This window comes from Vicugna pacos, chromosome 10 (assembly GCF_048564905.1).
Source record: "Vicugna pacos chromosome 10, VicPac4, whole genome shotgun sequence".
Taxonomy (NCBI): Eukaryota; Metazoa; Chordata; class Mammalia; order Artiodactyla; family Camelidae; genus Vicugna; species Vicugna pacos.
The window spans coordinates 32,690,602-32,708,085 of record NC_132996.1 but is presented as its reverse complement, the minus strand read 5'-3'; the positions used below and the strand labels follow the sequence as shown (position 1 = coordinate 32,708,085).

Below are 17,484 nucleotides of genomic sequence, written 5' to 3'. Positions count from 1 at the left end.
CACATGATTGTATCTAGTTATAAAACTGTATTAATCTTCTTTATTACTCTCTTTGTTTCTTCTCTGTGATTTGCAACATCCAAAAGATTCTTTTTGTTATAGGAGTTTGTGTGGTTAGTCTCTTGGGTGAGGCGTGTGATGGATATCTTAAAGCAGTGGCTTATCATAGTTTTTGCTTCAAAGATCCCTTTGAGAATTTGATACAAACAATGGATCCTTACCTTAGCTCCATCAATCTGGATTATTTGAAATCTTGGCTTGCTAGGCCTTGCACAGCTAAACCTTGGGATGTCCCTTTGTCTTGGAGTTATCCTTTGCCACACTGTCTTGTGATAGATCTTGTTTCCTACATCCCATATGAACAGTTCTTGGTTAATTTTAGTTTTGGCAGAGCACCTTTTAAATTTCCACAAGTGTTGTTATTTTATGTCTCTCTGGTTTTTTTTTTTTAAACAACTTTATTGGAGATATAAATTGCATACCATGAAGTCCACATCCCCCACTGCAGGCAACCACAAATCTACTTTCTGTCTCTGTAGATCTGCTTATTCTGGACATTTTGTTTAAATGAGATATAATTTTAAAAACCTTTTTGATAAACTTTTTATTTTAGAATAGATTTAAATTTACAGAAAACTTGTGAAGATAGTACAGGGAATTCCTATATACTCCACAACTGGTTTCCTGTAATAGTATTTTGCATTAGTAGGGTACATTTGTCACAATTAGTGAGTCAATATTGATACATTATTATTATTAATTAAAGTGTGAGTCTGTTTTCATCCACTGTGCTAGATCTTTGAAGTGAACTTTCAATTTGGAAATTCATGCCCTTCATTTCTGGGAAAAAGGAAAAAATAAAATTATTTTATTGATAAGAACTTCCCCTTTATTTTTTCTGTTCTCTCTTTATGGAATTCTGTTATTTGTATATTAGACTTTCTGGACTGACTCCCTACTTTATTCATATTCTTAGTTTTTGCCTAACTCTTTTTATGTTCCAGGAAACAGTTTTTCAGGCTTTTTTTCTTTTTGATGATTTTGGTAGTTTTGAAGAATATTAGTCAACTGTTTTGTAGAATGTCCCTCAGGATGTGTATGTTTTTCCTTGATTAGACTGAGATTATGGTTTACAGAGGTAAAATGTCATTTTCATCATATTATATCAAGAAGGCATACATACTCTCAACATGATTTATCATTGTTAATATTAATCTTGATCACCTGGTAGTGTCTGTCAGATTTCTCCAATGTAAAGTTACTCTTTTTTTCCTATGAGTAGCCCATAGTTAAGGAGTAGGGAGTTATTTTCCACTTCTTTGAGAGCAGAGTATCTACATAAATTATTTGGAGTTCTTCTGCACAGGAGATTTGTCTGTTCTCCCTCTATTTAATTATCTATTTATATTAGGATGGACTCATGATTTTTATTTTATTCTTTGGGTTATAATTCAACTTGTTTATTTTGTTGTTCAGATTATTCTAGATTTGGCCCTTGGGGGATCTTTCAGTTAGCTCTTGTGTCTCTTTGACATGTCCCCATCATTGTGGGGTTTTTTGAGCACTTCCTTACTTTCTGCCACTACAAGATGCTCCAGGCTAATCCTGTATATTTTCTGCTCAGTTAAAGAACCAGCCATTTCTCTAAGCAGCCCTTTTTGCTTGTTCATTTGTTTGTTTTAATGAGAATGATATTAGAAACCAAGATCTGGGTTTAGTTGTCCTTATTGTTACTGGAGTTTTGTTTCTTCTAGGCCCTATGATAAAATTTTTGAAGTTTTCTTTTTTCTGCATAATTTTCTGTTTTCTCGAAGTTGCACTGATTGAAATTGATTGATTGGCTAGAGGTATTTTTCTTTAATCTTAGAGTCTCTTCCCAAATGCCTCATGATCTCTGGCTATACATTTACATTTAAGAATAATGCACCAATGATTGGGAAGCTCTGTGTTCATAGTTGGGGTTCAATTACGGAGAGGTTCACTATAAAATGATTTGGCTGCATAGTTTCTTCCTTGTACCATCAATATCACTAGGTCTTTTTTTCTTGGGCTGGTTAAATTCACCTAAAAGGCTCCTCTAGAACTCTGTTTTGAGGGCATAATCCTAGCTGCCAACTTTCTGAGAGCCAAGTAGTGGAAGAGCACTGAGGATCTCAATGTGAAGTATGTAAACTTGCTCTTATTTCCCTATTTTTAGAGTGATACTCTTGCTCTCAGCTGTGTCTGTGGTTTCCTAGCTGTTAATGCTTGATACCTCAACTGTGCAATCCCAAGTATAGACATCCATTCTTCTTTTTTTATTTTTAATTGTGATATAACTGACATGTAATGTTGTATTGCTTTTAGGTGTATAGCATGATTTGATGTATGTATATATGGTGAAATGATTACCATAAGTCTATTACCAGTTAGTTTTTTCTTATGATGAGAACTTTTAAGATTTACTCTCTTAGCAGTTTCAAATATAGAATACAGTATTGTTAACTATAGTCACAATGCTGCTCATTACATCCCCAAGACTTATTTATCTTACAAATTGAAAGTTTGTACCTTTTTACCACCATCACCCATTTGCTCACCCTACTCATTTTTAAATTTATCTATTGTGAAAAATAAACTTTCAGTTTTCTGTTGAAATGGAGGAGGCCAGATGGAATGGGAAGGGTATGGGGTAGGGTGGGGTTCAGCTGGTTCTTTTTTTTTTCTTACTGATATATATATGTAATTCATGTAACATAAATGTGCCATTTTAAAGTGTACAGTTCAGTGGTTTTTAGTGTTGATTCAGTGTCACACAACCATCACCACTATGTAGTTCCAGAACATATCCATCATCCCAAAAGAAACTGCATATGTGTTAGCAGTTAGTCCCCTGGCAACCACTTTCTTTTCTATGAATATGCCTATTCTGGACATTTTATCTATATGAAATTATGCAATATGTGGCCTTTTGTGTCTGGCTTCTTTCACTTAGCATAATGTTTTCAAGGTTCATTTGTGTTGCAGCATGTAACAGTACTTCATTTCTTTTTATGGCCGAATAATGTTCCATTGTGTAGTTATACAACATTTTGTTTATCTATTCATGAGCTGATGCCAGCTGGTTCTTAAATAGACTTTCAGCCAATCCTTCTGTTTTTAGCCCCATCTTAATCCCTACTTCCATAAGTGCCTGATGCTACAAGTTCCTGAGGTTTTTGGAGGTTATGTTGTATCTTATTTATCTCAAATCTGCTGTCAGTAACCATTCATCCATCTGCTTTCCACCTTCTAAAATTTTGTTATTACCTTGACTTTCATTCTTTATATTTATACAGCCCCATTTCTACTGCTGTTTTAGTGGGATTTTGGGGAGGGAGAGGCAGCAGAGGGAGAACTAATGTGTGCCTTCAGTTCACAATTTGAAAGGTAGAATTTCTATGCTCAGCCAGACTCTATAGACGCAACAGTCATTAAGTCATGGAATGACTGAGCTGCAGATCACCAGCTAGTCCTCTACTTCTGTATCTTTCAGGTGAGGAAAGTGAGCCCCACAAGACTCAGATTATTTAGGGTCATGCAACTAATAGCCAAGGTGAGACCTTAAACATGTTTTCTTCCTCCTAGATTAGTTGTTTACAATCAAGTTAGGCCGATTGTATTAAACTTTGGTATTGAGGAGAGCATGGAGACCATTGCTCAGATGTGTCCTCTGCTACTTCTTACTTAGAGATCCCAGTCCAGTGGGTTTGCCTCAGCCCAGTTTTCTGGTGGGCCCAGCTTTTAGAGAAAAGTATACATGTATAGCCTCTGGGAGCCCTCAGTCTATTTAGAACAGTATGTGTATTTCTGCCTCACCAGTGTGGGTTCATTAGACTGTTCTGAAAGACCATGAATTTGGCAGTTTGTTGCTTCCCCTACCAAACAGAAGAAATTACGTTACTAAATTCAAGAGATTAGCTCAACAGATGTATACCTTGTATGGTATTTGGCTGGGCTGAGGGGGGAGTATATACATTTGATACCTTGCTACCAAAGTTCTGTCTTAGCTATCTATGGTTTGGAGCAATCCTATCTGGATAGGTTTTCAAACCTTAGTCTCTTGTTAAAACTGGGTCCATGAGAAGTTCAGCCATTTTAGAAATACTAGGTGCATGAGTTGGACTAGGTATGGTGCCTGGAAAATGTCAAGGAGACAAAGCATCAGTAAAAGTAATGGCCGTATACACAAATCTAAAGTTATCTGACAAAGGAAATATGTTGAGAAAGAAAGTGAACAAATCTGCCTCAAGGGGAACACACAGAGGGAACAGATGGTTTCTATTGCTCTTTTTCTTCCTTTCTCTCTTTCTTCCTTTCTCTTTCTTTCTCTCTTTCTCTCTTCCTCTCTCTCTTTCTTTCTTCCTCTCTTTCTTTCTTCCTCCCTTTCTTCCTTTCTTTCTTAAATGAAGTATGGTCAGTTTACAATATTGCGTCATCTATTGCTTTTTCATTGGAAAGCCTGGTGAGCAGCTTTCCTAGGTAGATAGAGCCTTCTAAAAGGCCTTGTAGCTTGTCCAAGGTGGGGAGCAGCTCACTATCTACAGTCTGGATATTTGTTTGTGAATGTCTGACTCCTGAGCACCACAGTCAGCTGGTGGTGTGGTCCAAGTTATAGGCTGTCTCTTCAAGGAGCAGTTACCTTCTTCACTTTATGCTGCAGGAGCTGTAAATTTACCTCCATTTTATATATACAAGGGATGAGGGAGAGAGTGACGAGTGCAGTTTAAAATGGTTTTCTTTAGCTACCAAAACTGCTTACTAGTCTTACTGTTTTTTTAAGCTGTCTCTATTTAAAAAGTGCTGATAGTAATGAAGTAGTCATCTAAAAGTAAAGACAAGGTTAATTCTCGTTTAGTTAGACATTTGCATTCCCTTCTCACTACATTGTGCCCCATTAATCAAAGATGACAGAATATGATCTCTGATTTGCGCAGGGTTCAGAAAATTACCTGGAAGATAAGGAGAACTGAATGCTGGGGCAGTGAGTGAGTTAAAGATAAAATACAAGCTGGTTTTTCAACATGCACCAAAAACAGAAGTGAGTTGGTGGTAATACTATTCTGATGGGCAGTCTGTTTCAGAAATGTTTGTAATAGGGAAGTTACAGTGGGATCTTTTAATGCAGGAAGTAAACTGATCATAGCATGAGTGGCACTAAATTGGTGACCAATGTCACCAGCCAATTCTGGGACAACTCTAGGATATCCCAGAATACCAATATGCAAAGGTTGGTATAATAACCTGGTTGTATCCATTCTCAGAGGAAAAAATTCTGTCACTCTTGCTGTAAATAATGTGAACTAGACCTTTTAGAATTGGTATTGATGTGGTGAGGTGAGGCAATCCATGTGACATTTCTGTTCTGGGCCTAGAGAGGGGAATAGCTCAGCTGCCTTCAGAGAGTTCTGTCCCAGGTGTAGCTTTAAGTGCTTGAATTGTGTTGCCTGCAGCCTCTGCTTTAAAACCTTGACAGGTTGTTAAAAAAACATAATTTTTTAACTTAAAAACTCTACTTTTTTAAACACTGAACTTTTTATTTGAGGTAATTGTAGATTCATATGCTGTTGGAAGAAATAATACAAGAGAAATTACCTTGTACCCTTTACCCAAAGGTAACATCTTGCAAAACTATAGTATACTGTCACAACCAGAATGTTGTCATTGATACAGTCAAGATACTGAATAGTTCCATCGCCACAAGAATTCTTGGGATTGGCCTTTTATAGCCACCCTCTCCCCATCCCTGACCTCTAGGAACCACTAATCTGTTTAATTTCTATAATTTTGCCATTTCAAGAATGTTATACACCTGGAATCAGACAGTATGCAACCTATTGGGATGGGCTTTTCTCACTCTTGTAGTGCAGGTCTGCAGCAGTGAAATGTCTTAGTTTTGTTTTACTTGAAAATGTTTTTTACTTTGCCTTTATTTTTGAAGGATTTTTTCTGTTCATGAAATTCTGGGTTGACAAGGCTTTTTGTTTTTTGTTTTTTGTTTCTTAGTACTTGAAAGGTCTTCTAATCACCGTTGTTTCTGATAAAGAGGCAATGGTAATTTCAATAATTATTTTCTCCTTAATGTATTCTTTTTCTTTGGTTCTGTACAAGATTTTCTCTTTAAATTTTTTCTCTTTCTCTGTCTCTCTCTTTTTTTTTCTCCGGAAGTTTGACTGTGTGTGATTTACTTAGTATTTATCCTGTTTGGAATCCACTGAGCTTCTTCACTCTATAAGTTTATATCTTTTACCAAACTTGGGAAATTTTTGATCATTATTTCTTCAAATATTCCTTTTTTTTTTTTAATGAATGTACTAGGGATTGACTAAGGACCTCTTGCATATTGAGCATGCACTCTACCACTGAGCTGTACCCTCCCCTTGAATAAAATAAAGTATTTTATTTCACACTGTATGAAAAACTGCATGTTTAGATTAACCTTTAAATGATGAAAATACTTCTTGCCCAAATTAGGAGAAACATTTGGAGTTGTGGTTTCTAACTTTTCTGGGTCATGAGATCCTTTGAGAATCTAATGGATATTGTGTTCTCTCCCCAGAAAGATGCAAATATTTTCAGACAAAATTTCATAAATCATTTTAGAGAGTTTAGGGGTTTGAAGCTCCTCAGCATAAGCATCCCTCATTTACGGTTATTCAAATCAAGCTAGTACCAACAGACTAATAGCAATACAATTGTCAGTTTGTTTCTGGCTGGGTCAAAGCAGAACAAATAAAACAAAGAACCTATTAAATGTCCTTGTAAGGCATGCATACTTAAAAAAAAATCCATTATGATTGTATCTGAACTGTACTTTCCAGGGCAGATTCACAAAGATAGGCTGATACCTAGTTGACTAATTTTTAAGTTGCTGTTAGAAATGGGCCTTAGTTCTGATATCCATACCTGCTGACATTTGTGTACTCTGTTATATGTTAGGCAAATAATTAGTTGTTGTTTCTAGGACGGTAGGACAGTTGTGGTTGTGATGTCATATTCCTGATATTGTTTGAATTTCTGAAGGTCTGAATAGTTGCGGGTTTAAGGGACCTGTGACACGTATGTAGGTTTCAGGAGGTGGGGCTGTGTAGATGTTCTCAGGCATTAAGTCTCTGTTGCTTATCCTCAAAAAACTCAGACCTTAGTAAATGATGAGAGATTGAATTGTTTTAATAAAAAGATCTTAGGTTTGTGATCCCCTTCCTCTGTTACTTTTCTGACGCTCTTCATAGGGTGGCTGTAACGAACATGATTTGTTCTTAGGGCCCTCATAGTTGTTCTTTTATGTCTACTTTCCCCTTGCAATGAAAATAATTTTGCTCCTGCTGCTGGTCTGGTTCAATACACAGGAGTTTTGTCTAAGATTGGCACTCTCTGTGTTGCCTTTACTCAGAACCTGACTCTTTAACAAGACTTCTTTACTCAGTTTAAAGAAGGAGCAGGGGGGTGGAGAGATTCTGAAGATCACTTCTCCCTGTGATTCATAGCTTCTCCCTCCTCTTTGTCTACACTGCAGGTCAGCTCAGCATATTCATCTCTGGCTCCATTCTTCATCCCACTGGTTGTTTAAAATTCTCCTTTTAAATAGTCCCCTGTCTCATCCTTTGAATGCTCATGATGTCTTAAGGGGCACCTCATAGCCATCTTAGGAAAACATCTTTCTCTAAAGGCTTTCATATAGGACATTGGTAACTGCTCTAATTCCTGTATATGCTCAGATATTTTGTGGGTTTTTTTTTTTTTTTAACTGAGGGGATTTTCTAGCCTAGTAAGGAAGAAATGAGCAAACTGACAACTAAAAGTGAAGAAGCTTAGGAGGAAGAAATAGTTATCTTCTCTCAGAACTGAATTCAGTTTAAAAATACATTCTGAGAATGTCAGACTGTAGACAAGATCTTACGTCAGCTGCTTGCTGTTTAATTGCTTTGTACAGTAAGTGCAGGCTTGCCATGGCTGGGCTCTTTGCAGGTGTTAGTGAAAGCTCTAAGACTAGCTCTACATAGCGGTAGGGCTTTGTAGCTGCTGCTATTACCAGCTGCCTGCTGATTTTGCGAGTCTTCTTTAGTGAAGATTACCAAATGTATTTTGAGAGATGAAATTTGCTGGAAAAAATATTCAGAAAAATCAGTTTGGAAGAAGGGATCAGAAATGAGAGAAATTGAAATTATGAAACTTGCTTTACTAACAGAAAGAAGGTTGGGTCTCAACAGAAGTTGAAAATGATGAATAAGTAGGCTTTTGATGATGATGATGTACGAAACCTGAGTGAAAATGTGAACAAAGGTTTTAATTATAAAAGTGATAACTTTCTTTCTAAAATCATCAACACCTTGATTTAATCATTATTTAGAAAATTATGTATGCTCCAAAACAATATACCTTCTTTTTTAGTGTGCCTAAAATATTTATAATCATTTAATATTTTGCCAGAAGAAAAGCAGTAACTTTCTGACTGGAATCATTATTAGTTTCTGCAACAGTTGCCTTAGGATTAATATAAACTTTTTTAGAAACCTTGGAGATGTCTCTGGGATGATTTTGAGTGAAGGACTATCTGACTTTAGGTTCATCCCAATGCTGTGTTGGTGAGGAGTACCTCGTCCTTAATAATCACCAGCCAACTTAGAGAAGTTTAGTTGGAGCAGAATTTATTCTAAGAGCTAGAGCATGTGAATAGGATCCTGTGCAAGGGTGCTCTGAGTGGTTAGACCACATAAGCTGAAGATCTGGAGTGTTCCAGATAGTAACCTCCCTGCAAAGTGGTTATTTGTGTGTGTTCAGTTTTCCTGTACATTTGACAGTAAGGTCCTTGAGGGTAAGTGCTTCATCTGGTTCACCTCTATCCCCTACGGTACCTAAGGCCCTTGTATAACATGATTATTCAGTAAATAGGTATAGAATTCAATTGAATTGGCCTTGATCATGTTTCCCATCTACTTTTCCATGACTCCTACTAAATCTATTTGTTTGAACTATTTAGATGCATTTAATTTGTCCCTATCTCCCTATCCCCTTTGGAAAAGCAAAATTTGGGACAGTATACTTTTATTTATTTATTTATTTATTTTAAGTATAATACCTTTACTGTACCTAGGTTTTTTTTTTTATTTTTTACATTTGTATTGATTCATAATCATTTTACAGTGTTGTGTCAAATTCTAGTGTTCAGTACAATTTTTCAGTCATACATGGACATATACACACTCATTGTCACATTTTTTTCTCTGTGATTTATCATAACATTTTGTGTATATTTCCCTGTGCTATACAGTGTAATCTTGTTTATCTGTTCTACAATTTTGAAATCCCAGTCTATCCCTTCCCACCCTCTACCCCGCCCCCCCCCCCCCGGTAACCACAAGTCTGTATTCTCGGGACAGTATACTTTTAGATAAAGCTTTATAGTAATTTAATATTTGTTGAACTCTTCATCCCATTATACTGTATTATAATGTTTCTCACACTGTAAATTGTGACCTTTAGCAGGTCTGCAATTAGCATTTTAGGTTTTGGTAATATAGAGTAAATACCATGAGAAGACATCACATATAGTAAGGGTAAGTATTGTTTTGTGAAGTTTTTGTCTTAGGTAAATTTATTTATTTATTTATTGTTTGATTTGGGGTGGGTAATTAGATTTGTTTGTTTGTTTGATAGAGGTATTGGGGAATGAACCCAGGACCTCATGCATGCTAAGCATGCACTCTACCACTGAGCTATAACCTCCCCCCAATTTATACAATATAAATTGTATTATATTTATACAATATAAATTTGTATATACTGTATCACGTGTGTGTTTGTTGCTTCATGATGTAAAATTTATTTCACACTGGAGTCATGGTCAGAAAAGTTTGAATAACACTGCTTTATTGTAATACTATGTTATTTCATTTATCATATAGCATTATGCCAGTACATACAGGCTTCTAAAGCCAGGGATGGTGCCAGCCCTTTCATTTCAAGTACGACTGAAGGTAAAAACAAAACAAAATTGAGAAAACATCCAAAGCTTTCTTGTGGCTCTTACATAAGTCTTCTCTAGTGGCATTTTGTACCCTTTGACTTTCTAACTTTCTTATATGCCTTTTTTGACCAGTAGGTTTTTCACATTTGTATCCTTCTAGGTGGTGGGTTCTTTGGTTCTTCCTCTTTTCACTTCAGTGTTCTTATTTCAGTATACGCTAATGTTTTTAGGAGTGGGAAGGGGGAGTCAAAGGAGAATTTCAGAAATTTCAAGTTATTCTGAATTCACAAAACAGCTCATTAGATTTACTCTGAAATCTGCTACTTAATGTTCTTGAATTTTTAAGTCCCTTTGTATTTTTTTCAGAAAGTTTAGAAATGCATACTTTATTCTGAATTCAAAATAATTTATGCTTCTATGATGTTATCAGTTGACTTTAGGGAACCTAAATGTGGTTTTTAGGAAAAAAAATGGATATAATTCTTTATCCTTTCTTATGCTTTCTCCCTCTTCTCCCAGGAAGATTAACCATTGGGTTTATGGTAATAATATTAAAGAAAAGCAAAGATAGCTAGTGGTGTCCAATATTAACCATGCTAAACTTTTCCAGCTTCTTTATGGATCTAATAACCATAATACCTTTCCTGTTCTTAGATGCTTGGCGTACTAACTCTTTTGCCTTCATTTCTGTACCTTGCTGGACTACCAAGCTCAGACATTCATAACCCTGGTTTTCAAGGGACTCTGTGGAGATGATTTGCTTCATTCTTTTTCTTGCAGGAGAAAATTTTGAACAGACACCACTGAGACGAACATTCAAGTCTAAGGTCCTTGCACGATATCCTGAGAATGTAGACTGGAATCCCTTTGACCAAGATGCAGTGGGAATGGTTAGTATTTGTTAGCTACAAGTGTAAAAGAATTTACAGAGTAATTTATAGTAGGATCGTGAATTTAGATTATGTAGCAGTGGTTCCATCAAGTATCAGTAACTTTTGAAGATGGGATTGTATGCATATTGTTCATGATTCTGCATTTTGATCAATATATTAGATATTCAGAATATAGCAAATATACCAAAAGTCACAGTGTGTTTCTGCTGTATCAGGCAAATACATAATATTGAGTTAGTGCACTTGTTTGTGTGAAACTGAGATATTGGTTGCTTATAGCATTGGTATTGCATGATGTGTAAAGTTTAAAGCAGTTTTTCTCTTAATCCGAATTGTATATGTATGAGTAACATGGCAGAAATGGGTATTTTGTTTCGTTATAGTTTTAGTTAGGACAGCATTTTAAATCTCATGTAGAATGCTACTTTGAATTAGCTAACTTTTATTGAGTATTCACCTTGTGCTAGGCACTGTGGTACATATTTTACTGAACTAATTCATTTAATTCTCACAATACCCCTTATGTCGATAATATTAAATAAACACACACAGACCCAGACACATATTTTACAGATGAGGAAACTAAGTTCCAAAGAGATTAAGTCATGTGTTCAAGGTCATATGGCTAAGGAGCAATTGAATGAGTTTAAACACCATAGTCTGGTTCCAGAACTCTGCTCTTAACTACGTCTTTGTATTGCCTCTGTTACTTTTTAATAGCTTTTTGAGGATGATCTTGTTTGTTGCATGCAATAACCCTGTGAAGCAGGCAGAGTAAACTATATCATTGTCATTTCACAGGGGAGGAAACTGAGTCTTAGGGAACCTGAAGTTTTTTGACTCCTAGTCCAGTTCTTATTTCCTTTTAACATGCTGCATTCTAGAAGCACCTAGGCTTTGAGAAATCAAGTTCAAGGCTAATGAATGTGCCATAATGTAGCTCCTTGTATTTGTTAACCCACACTCCTGGTAGTTCATTTGTATAGCCAGGTTTGTATAAAAGTGGAAAATGGGACTGATTGATTCAGGTCAGTTTGATTAGCTATCCAAGTTTCTTTATATAACCCATCTGAGTTAAAGTGAAAAAGTTCATCTTTATCCCGATTATGTCATCTCCTTGCTTTATATGAAATGAGCACCTTTTTTTTCCTATGAAAAGAGAAGGTTTTATTGATGACAGAATCTTGTGAGCTGATAAGAGTCTAAAACTGTTTATTTTTAGGCACGAAGTTGCATCTATCTGGATTTAGATGTATTTCTAGCATCATCTCTTAATACATGCTGTCATGCTTAACCACCTACCTAAATTCTACAAGCTTTCTTTTACCTCTTTATCTTTGTGCATTGTCTTTGTGCCCCTGATATACCCTTCTTTCTCCTGTCTACCTGATGAATTCTAGCATAAGCTCATCTATGAAGCCTTTTCTGATGTTCCCGGGTTGGATTGTTTGTTCTGTGTTCATCTAGCACATTTTATGTACCTCTGTATAGCCTTGATAACTGCATTATAATTTTAGTTACTTGTTTGTCTTAGAATGGGAGATCTTTAGGGCAGATATTTTGCTGTGTTGGTCTTGGTATCCCAAACACCCAGCACAGGAGGTGCTCTGTAAGTAAACAAATAGTGTTGGTGTTCTGAAAAGAGGATCAGCAGTGAGTGTTCTCATCAGTTGTTTCCTTGTTGTCTTTTGCAGCTGTGCATGCCCAAGGGGCTGGCATTCAAGACCCAGGCTGATCCCAGGGAGCCTCAGTTCCATGCCTTTATTATCACAAGGGAGGATGGCTCTCGGACATTTGGGTTTGCCCTCACATTTTATGAGGAGGTGACTAGCAAGCAGATCTGCAGTGCAATGCAGACCCTCTATCACATGCATAATGCTGAGTATGATGTCCTCCATGCTCCCCCTGCTGATGGCCGAGACCACAGTGGCATGGAGGTTGGTGAAGGCACTCCTGGGACCAAGCTGCAGCGCTTCAACTCCTACGACATTAGCCGGGATACGCTCTATGTCTCTAAGTGCATCTGCCTCATCACACCCATGTCCTTCATGAAGGCATGTCGGAGTGTGCTGGAACAACTTCACCAGGCAGTCACTTCACCTCAGCCTCCTCCACTGCCCCTTGAGAGCTACATATACAACGTACTGTATGAGGTGCCACTCCCACCTCCCGGCCGGTCCTTGAAATTTTCTGGGGTCTATGGGCCAATAATCTGCCAGAGACCAAGCACCAATGAGCTTCCCCTATTCGACTTCCCTGTCAAAGAGGTCTTTGAACTGCTTGGGGTGGAGAATGTGTTTCAACTTTTTACTTGTGCCCTTCTGGAGTTTCAAATCCTGCTCTACTCACAGTGTAAGTCAGTGCTTACTAGAGCTTTCTCCCTACATAGGGCCGCTCTTCTTTCCATATCAGACACAGTGGGGCTGACTGTAAAGGCCAAGGGCTGTTACAGTTTGAGCAAAACCCAGATCTTTTGCAGGTAAATGCTTGATGGCAAACTGATGGAACATGAGAGATCTATTGTTTCTAATTGGCCATCATCATGGCCTTTTCCTGGACCCTTCAGTCTGGGAGGGGAACTCTGCCACCTGATGTCTCTTCTGATTGATGCTGAAGAGAAGAGGCAAGAGTTGATGATCTTGGGTAACTGACTTATTGTCAGTTCTGTTCTGTCATTCTGCAGAGTGACTTCTGCCCCTTCCTCAGCCTGACAATAACGATGATCCTTCATATATTTGAAAAAAAAAGTTTGAGAAAATGAGGATGTGTTGCTTTTTCTGTTGTTTGTTTGTTGTAATTGAATTGTTTTTATAAATGAGAGGTTAAGTGAATGTGAGCAGTGGATTTGGACAGATTAAATTAGAGCAGAGGGAAACAAATGTTTGTTAAATGAGCCAGATAAGTAACATAAAATTCATTCATTCAGTACATATTTATTAAGAGCCTGCTGTGTGCTAAATAACATTATTCCAGGGGCTAGAGATTTGGTGATGGACAAAAGAGATGAAAATCCGTACTGTAATAGAACTTACATTTTCATGGGAAAAGACAGGTGATTAAGTAAATAAATAAAATATGTACTATGTAAGGTGGTAATAAGATCTGTGAAGAAAAGTAAGACAGGGAAGAGGATAGTGTTGGGGAAGGGAAGTTCCAATTTTATAAGAGTGATTAGGTTGGGTCTCTCTGAGTGACCCATGTTCATGTCTGTAGGAAAAGTATTTCAGGCAGAGGCGCAGGAAGTAGAAATGTTCTGAGACAAGAATGTACTTGGTATGTTCAAGAACAGTGAGGAAGCTGGGTGGATGTAATGGAGTGAGAGAGCAGGAATATAGTAGCAGTTGGTGTGAGAGACTTAACGGAGGCCAAACTGTACAGAGTCCTGTAGGCCATTGTAAAGACTTTGTTACTCCAAGATGCTTAGTCGTTGGAGGTTTTAAGATTTTTAACTTTTTGTTTTGAAATAATTCCCAGCTTATGAAAGAGTTGCAAGAAGTGTTCAGAGAAGTCTTGTACACTCCCACAGTTCACCAATTGTTAACATTTGGCCTCATTTGTTTTGTCATTCCCTCTCTATCTCTGAATGTGTGTGAACGTAACTGAACAATTGAGAGTCATCACCACTCCATGTTCCTTGACTCCTAAATGCTTCAGCTTTTATTTCATTAGAACAAAGACATTTTCTTATATAACCATAGTATGATTAATAAATTTAGGAAATTTAATATGGATAAAATAACAATACTGTACTCAGGTTTCACTGTTGTCCAATAATGTCTATTATAATTTTTAAAAATTGAAGTATAGTTGATATACGATATTATATTAAGTTTCAGGTGTAGAATATAGTGATTCACAATTTGTTTTGTTTTGTTTTTCTTTAAAAAAATTTTTTTTAATGGGAGAGGCAATTTTAGGTTTATTTGTTTATTTTTTTAAACAGAGGTACTATGAATTGAACCCAGGACCTTGTGCATGCTAGGCATGCACTTCACCACTAAGCTATACCCTCCCCCCAAGTGATTAACAATTTTTAAAGGTTATATTCCATTTATAGTTATTATAAAATATTGTCTATATTCCCCATGTTGTATAATATATTCCTGTAGCTTATTTATCTTACACATAGTAGTTTTTACCTCTTAAACCACTACCCCAATTTTGCCCCTCCCCACGTTCCTCACCCTACTGGTAACCACTAGTTTGTTCTGTATATCTGTGAGTCTGTTTCTTTTTTGTTATAATCACTAGTTTGTTTTATTTTTTAGATTCCACACGTAAGTGAATAATAATTTTTTAAAAATTCCTGGTCCAGGATCTAGTCCAGTAACATACATTGCTTTTAGTTGTCAGTTCCTCATGTCTTTCATGAATGACACTTCTGAAGACTACTGGCAAGATATTTTGTAAAATGTTTCTCAATTTCGGTTTGTCTGATGTTTTCTCATGGATAGATTCAGGTTATAAATTTTTGACTGTAATATCACACAAGTGATGTTGTTCTCTTAGTGCATTGTATCAATAGGCACATAATGTCTATTTTTATCATCATAGGAGGCACATGATGTTCATTTGCCCCATTTTTAGTAATGTTAATTTGATCACTTGGGTGAGTTGATGTCTACTGAGTTTCTTAACTGGAAAGTTACCATTTTTCCCTTTGCAATTAATAATTTGTGGGGGAATACTTTGAAACTCTGTAAATACACTGTTCCTCTTCTAAGTTTTGCCTAATAGCTTTAACATCCATTGATGATTCTAGTCTGAATCAGTTAGTATCATGATTGCAAAATGCTGATTTTGTAACTCCATCTATATTTATTAATTGGCATTCTACTATGAGGAAGAACATTTCATTCTCCCATGTTGTTTGTTATTCTATGGACTTGTAGATTTTTATTTCATTCAGTAGGTTATATAGTACATTACTGTAATTAATTATTTTAATGCTCAAATTGTCCCACATTTGGTCCATGGGCAAAGTTTGAATAACAACGAAGTCTGAATAAACATTTGTTGAATGAATGAATTACATATGCCTATAACAAGAACAGAAGCTGCTGTATTAAGAAGTTATTCCCAAGTGGGGAATGGAGAAAAGCAGAATCCAGTTGGGAGGCCATTGTAATGATCTAAGTGAAAGATTATGTTGTCTCTGACTAAGGAGGTAACAGCAAAGTGGTATGAAATAGTTAGATTCTGGATTTGGTTTGAAGGTGAAGTAATGGAGACTGTGTTGAAATGAAGAGCATATACCCCATCTAAGGTAGACTGATTAGCTCTAATTAATTCCTTGTGAAATGCTGGCCTAATGTTACTAGATCTTCCAGTTTTTCATGAGGACTCAGATTTTTTATGTCAAAATTCTTATTTTTAAACGTTGGTAACAACATTCTTATTAAACACTGCAGGCCAAACAAAATGCATCTATTGTCTGGAATGTGGTTCCTGAGGCTTTACTTTGCAACTTGTTTAAAGTAATGGATTTTCAGACTCCTGTCTCTGGGTGAAACATAGACTTGTCCAAGTTGTGTTGCCTTTTTAGTTACTGTTACTTGACTGGAAGTGGACAAAAGTGCATTTGACCCTTGAACAACACGGGTTTGAACTGCACAGGTTCACTTATTTGCTTTTTTTTTTCCAATAAATATGTATTACAGGAGTAAACAATCCATAGTTGGATAGTTGGTGGAAACCATGAATGTGGAACCATGGATACAGAGGGCCGCCTGTAAAGTAATACGCTCATTTTCAACTGCGTGAGTGGCCTGTGATCCTAACCCCCCATTGTTCAACTGTACTTTGAACCAGAGACTTAGTTGAATAGTGAAGACTGTCTGGTTTAGACCAGGACAGAGGAGGAGACCAAACCAGATAGAGTATTAGAAGGTGCAGTGACATTTAGGTACCTGTGATGTAGTGGGGATGTTTAGCGGTGAGAAAAGGTAGATTAAAACCAGAAATATGATAGGTAATGTTTTTCCATCAGCTCTCCTTATATTTCCTGGAATACAGGTTATTGTTTTCATAATATGAATATTTTAAGAGGGTTGAAGGCAATTGAGAAGATTTGTGTACAGAATCAAATTGAACTCAGGACCTACAGTCATGGTTAGCAAGATTAAGAAAAAGCTTTTTCTGAAAATTTCCTGGGCATTGCTGAGCATGGCTGAAAGCCAAGATGGAGTGGATTTTCTTCTGTTGGATGTAGGTTATGCTGTCTGTCATTATAGAATACTGTAGACAATTCAGTTTGGTTTTTTTTGAAGTAGTTATTATTTATGATTCGAAGGACTTAAGTGGATGAAAATCTCCCTGGCCATCAGTACTCAGAGTTGGTGTAGCTCACTGCATGTCCTGCCTTCTGAACAGAAGAGGTCTTATTTAGGGAAAAGGAATGCAGGCCAAATTGTAGGACTCTCAAAGTATAACCCTTTGGATGACTGAACTGGCAGTTTTAAGCAGTGTTTTTTTTAAATATTTGTGTAGGTCATTTTATTTACTACTGGATAATATTTGTTCTTTGGTTCATATAGAGACAGTTTTTTTAATAGCATATTTTTTAGTTGTTTTAAAATTATATAGAGAGCAGAAGTTCTTTATCTG

At 36.6% G+C, this 17,484-nt stretch overlaps 1 protein-coding gene across 3 annotated transcripts in view; it reads left to right on the top strand.

Annotated features, from left to right (window-relative positions):
- DENND5A (DENN domain containing 5A) overlaps positions 1 to 17,484 on the top strand; it is a 76,095-nt gene that overhangs the window by 14,679 nt on the left and 43,932 nt on the right. For 2 of the 3 annotated variants that reach the window (XM_072969481.1, XM_072969480.1), the window contains exons 2-4: positions 9,924 to 9,995; positions 10,766 to 10,875; positions 12,573 to 13,230. In XM_072969481.1, coding sequence (XP_072825582.1) covers positions 9,924 to 9,995; positions 10,766 to 10,875; positions 12,573 to 13,230 — 840 coding nt within the window. Of the gene's footprint in view, positions 1 to 9,923; positions 9,996 to 10,765; positions 10,876 to 12,572; positions 13,231 to 17,484 lie in introns of those variants that run through there. The other variant, XM_072969482.1, reaches the window with a different exon arrangement.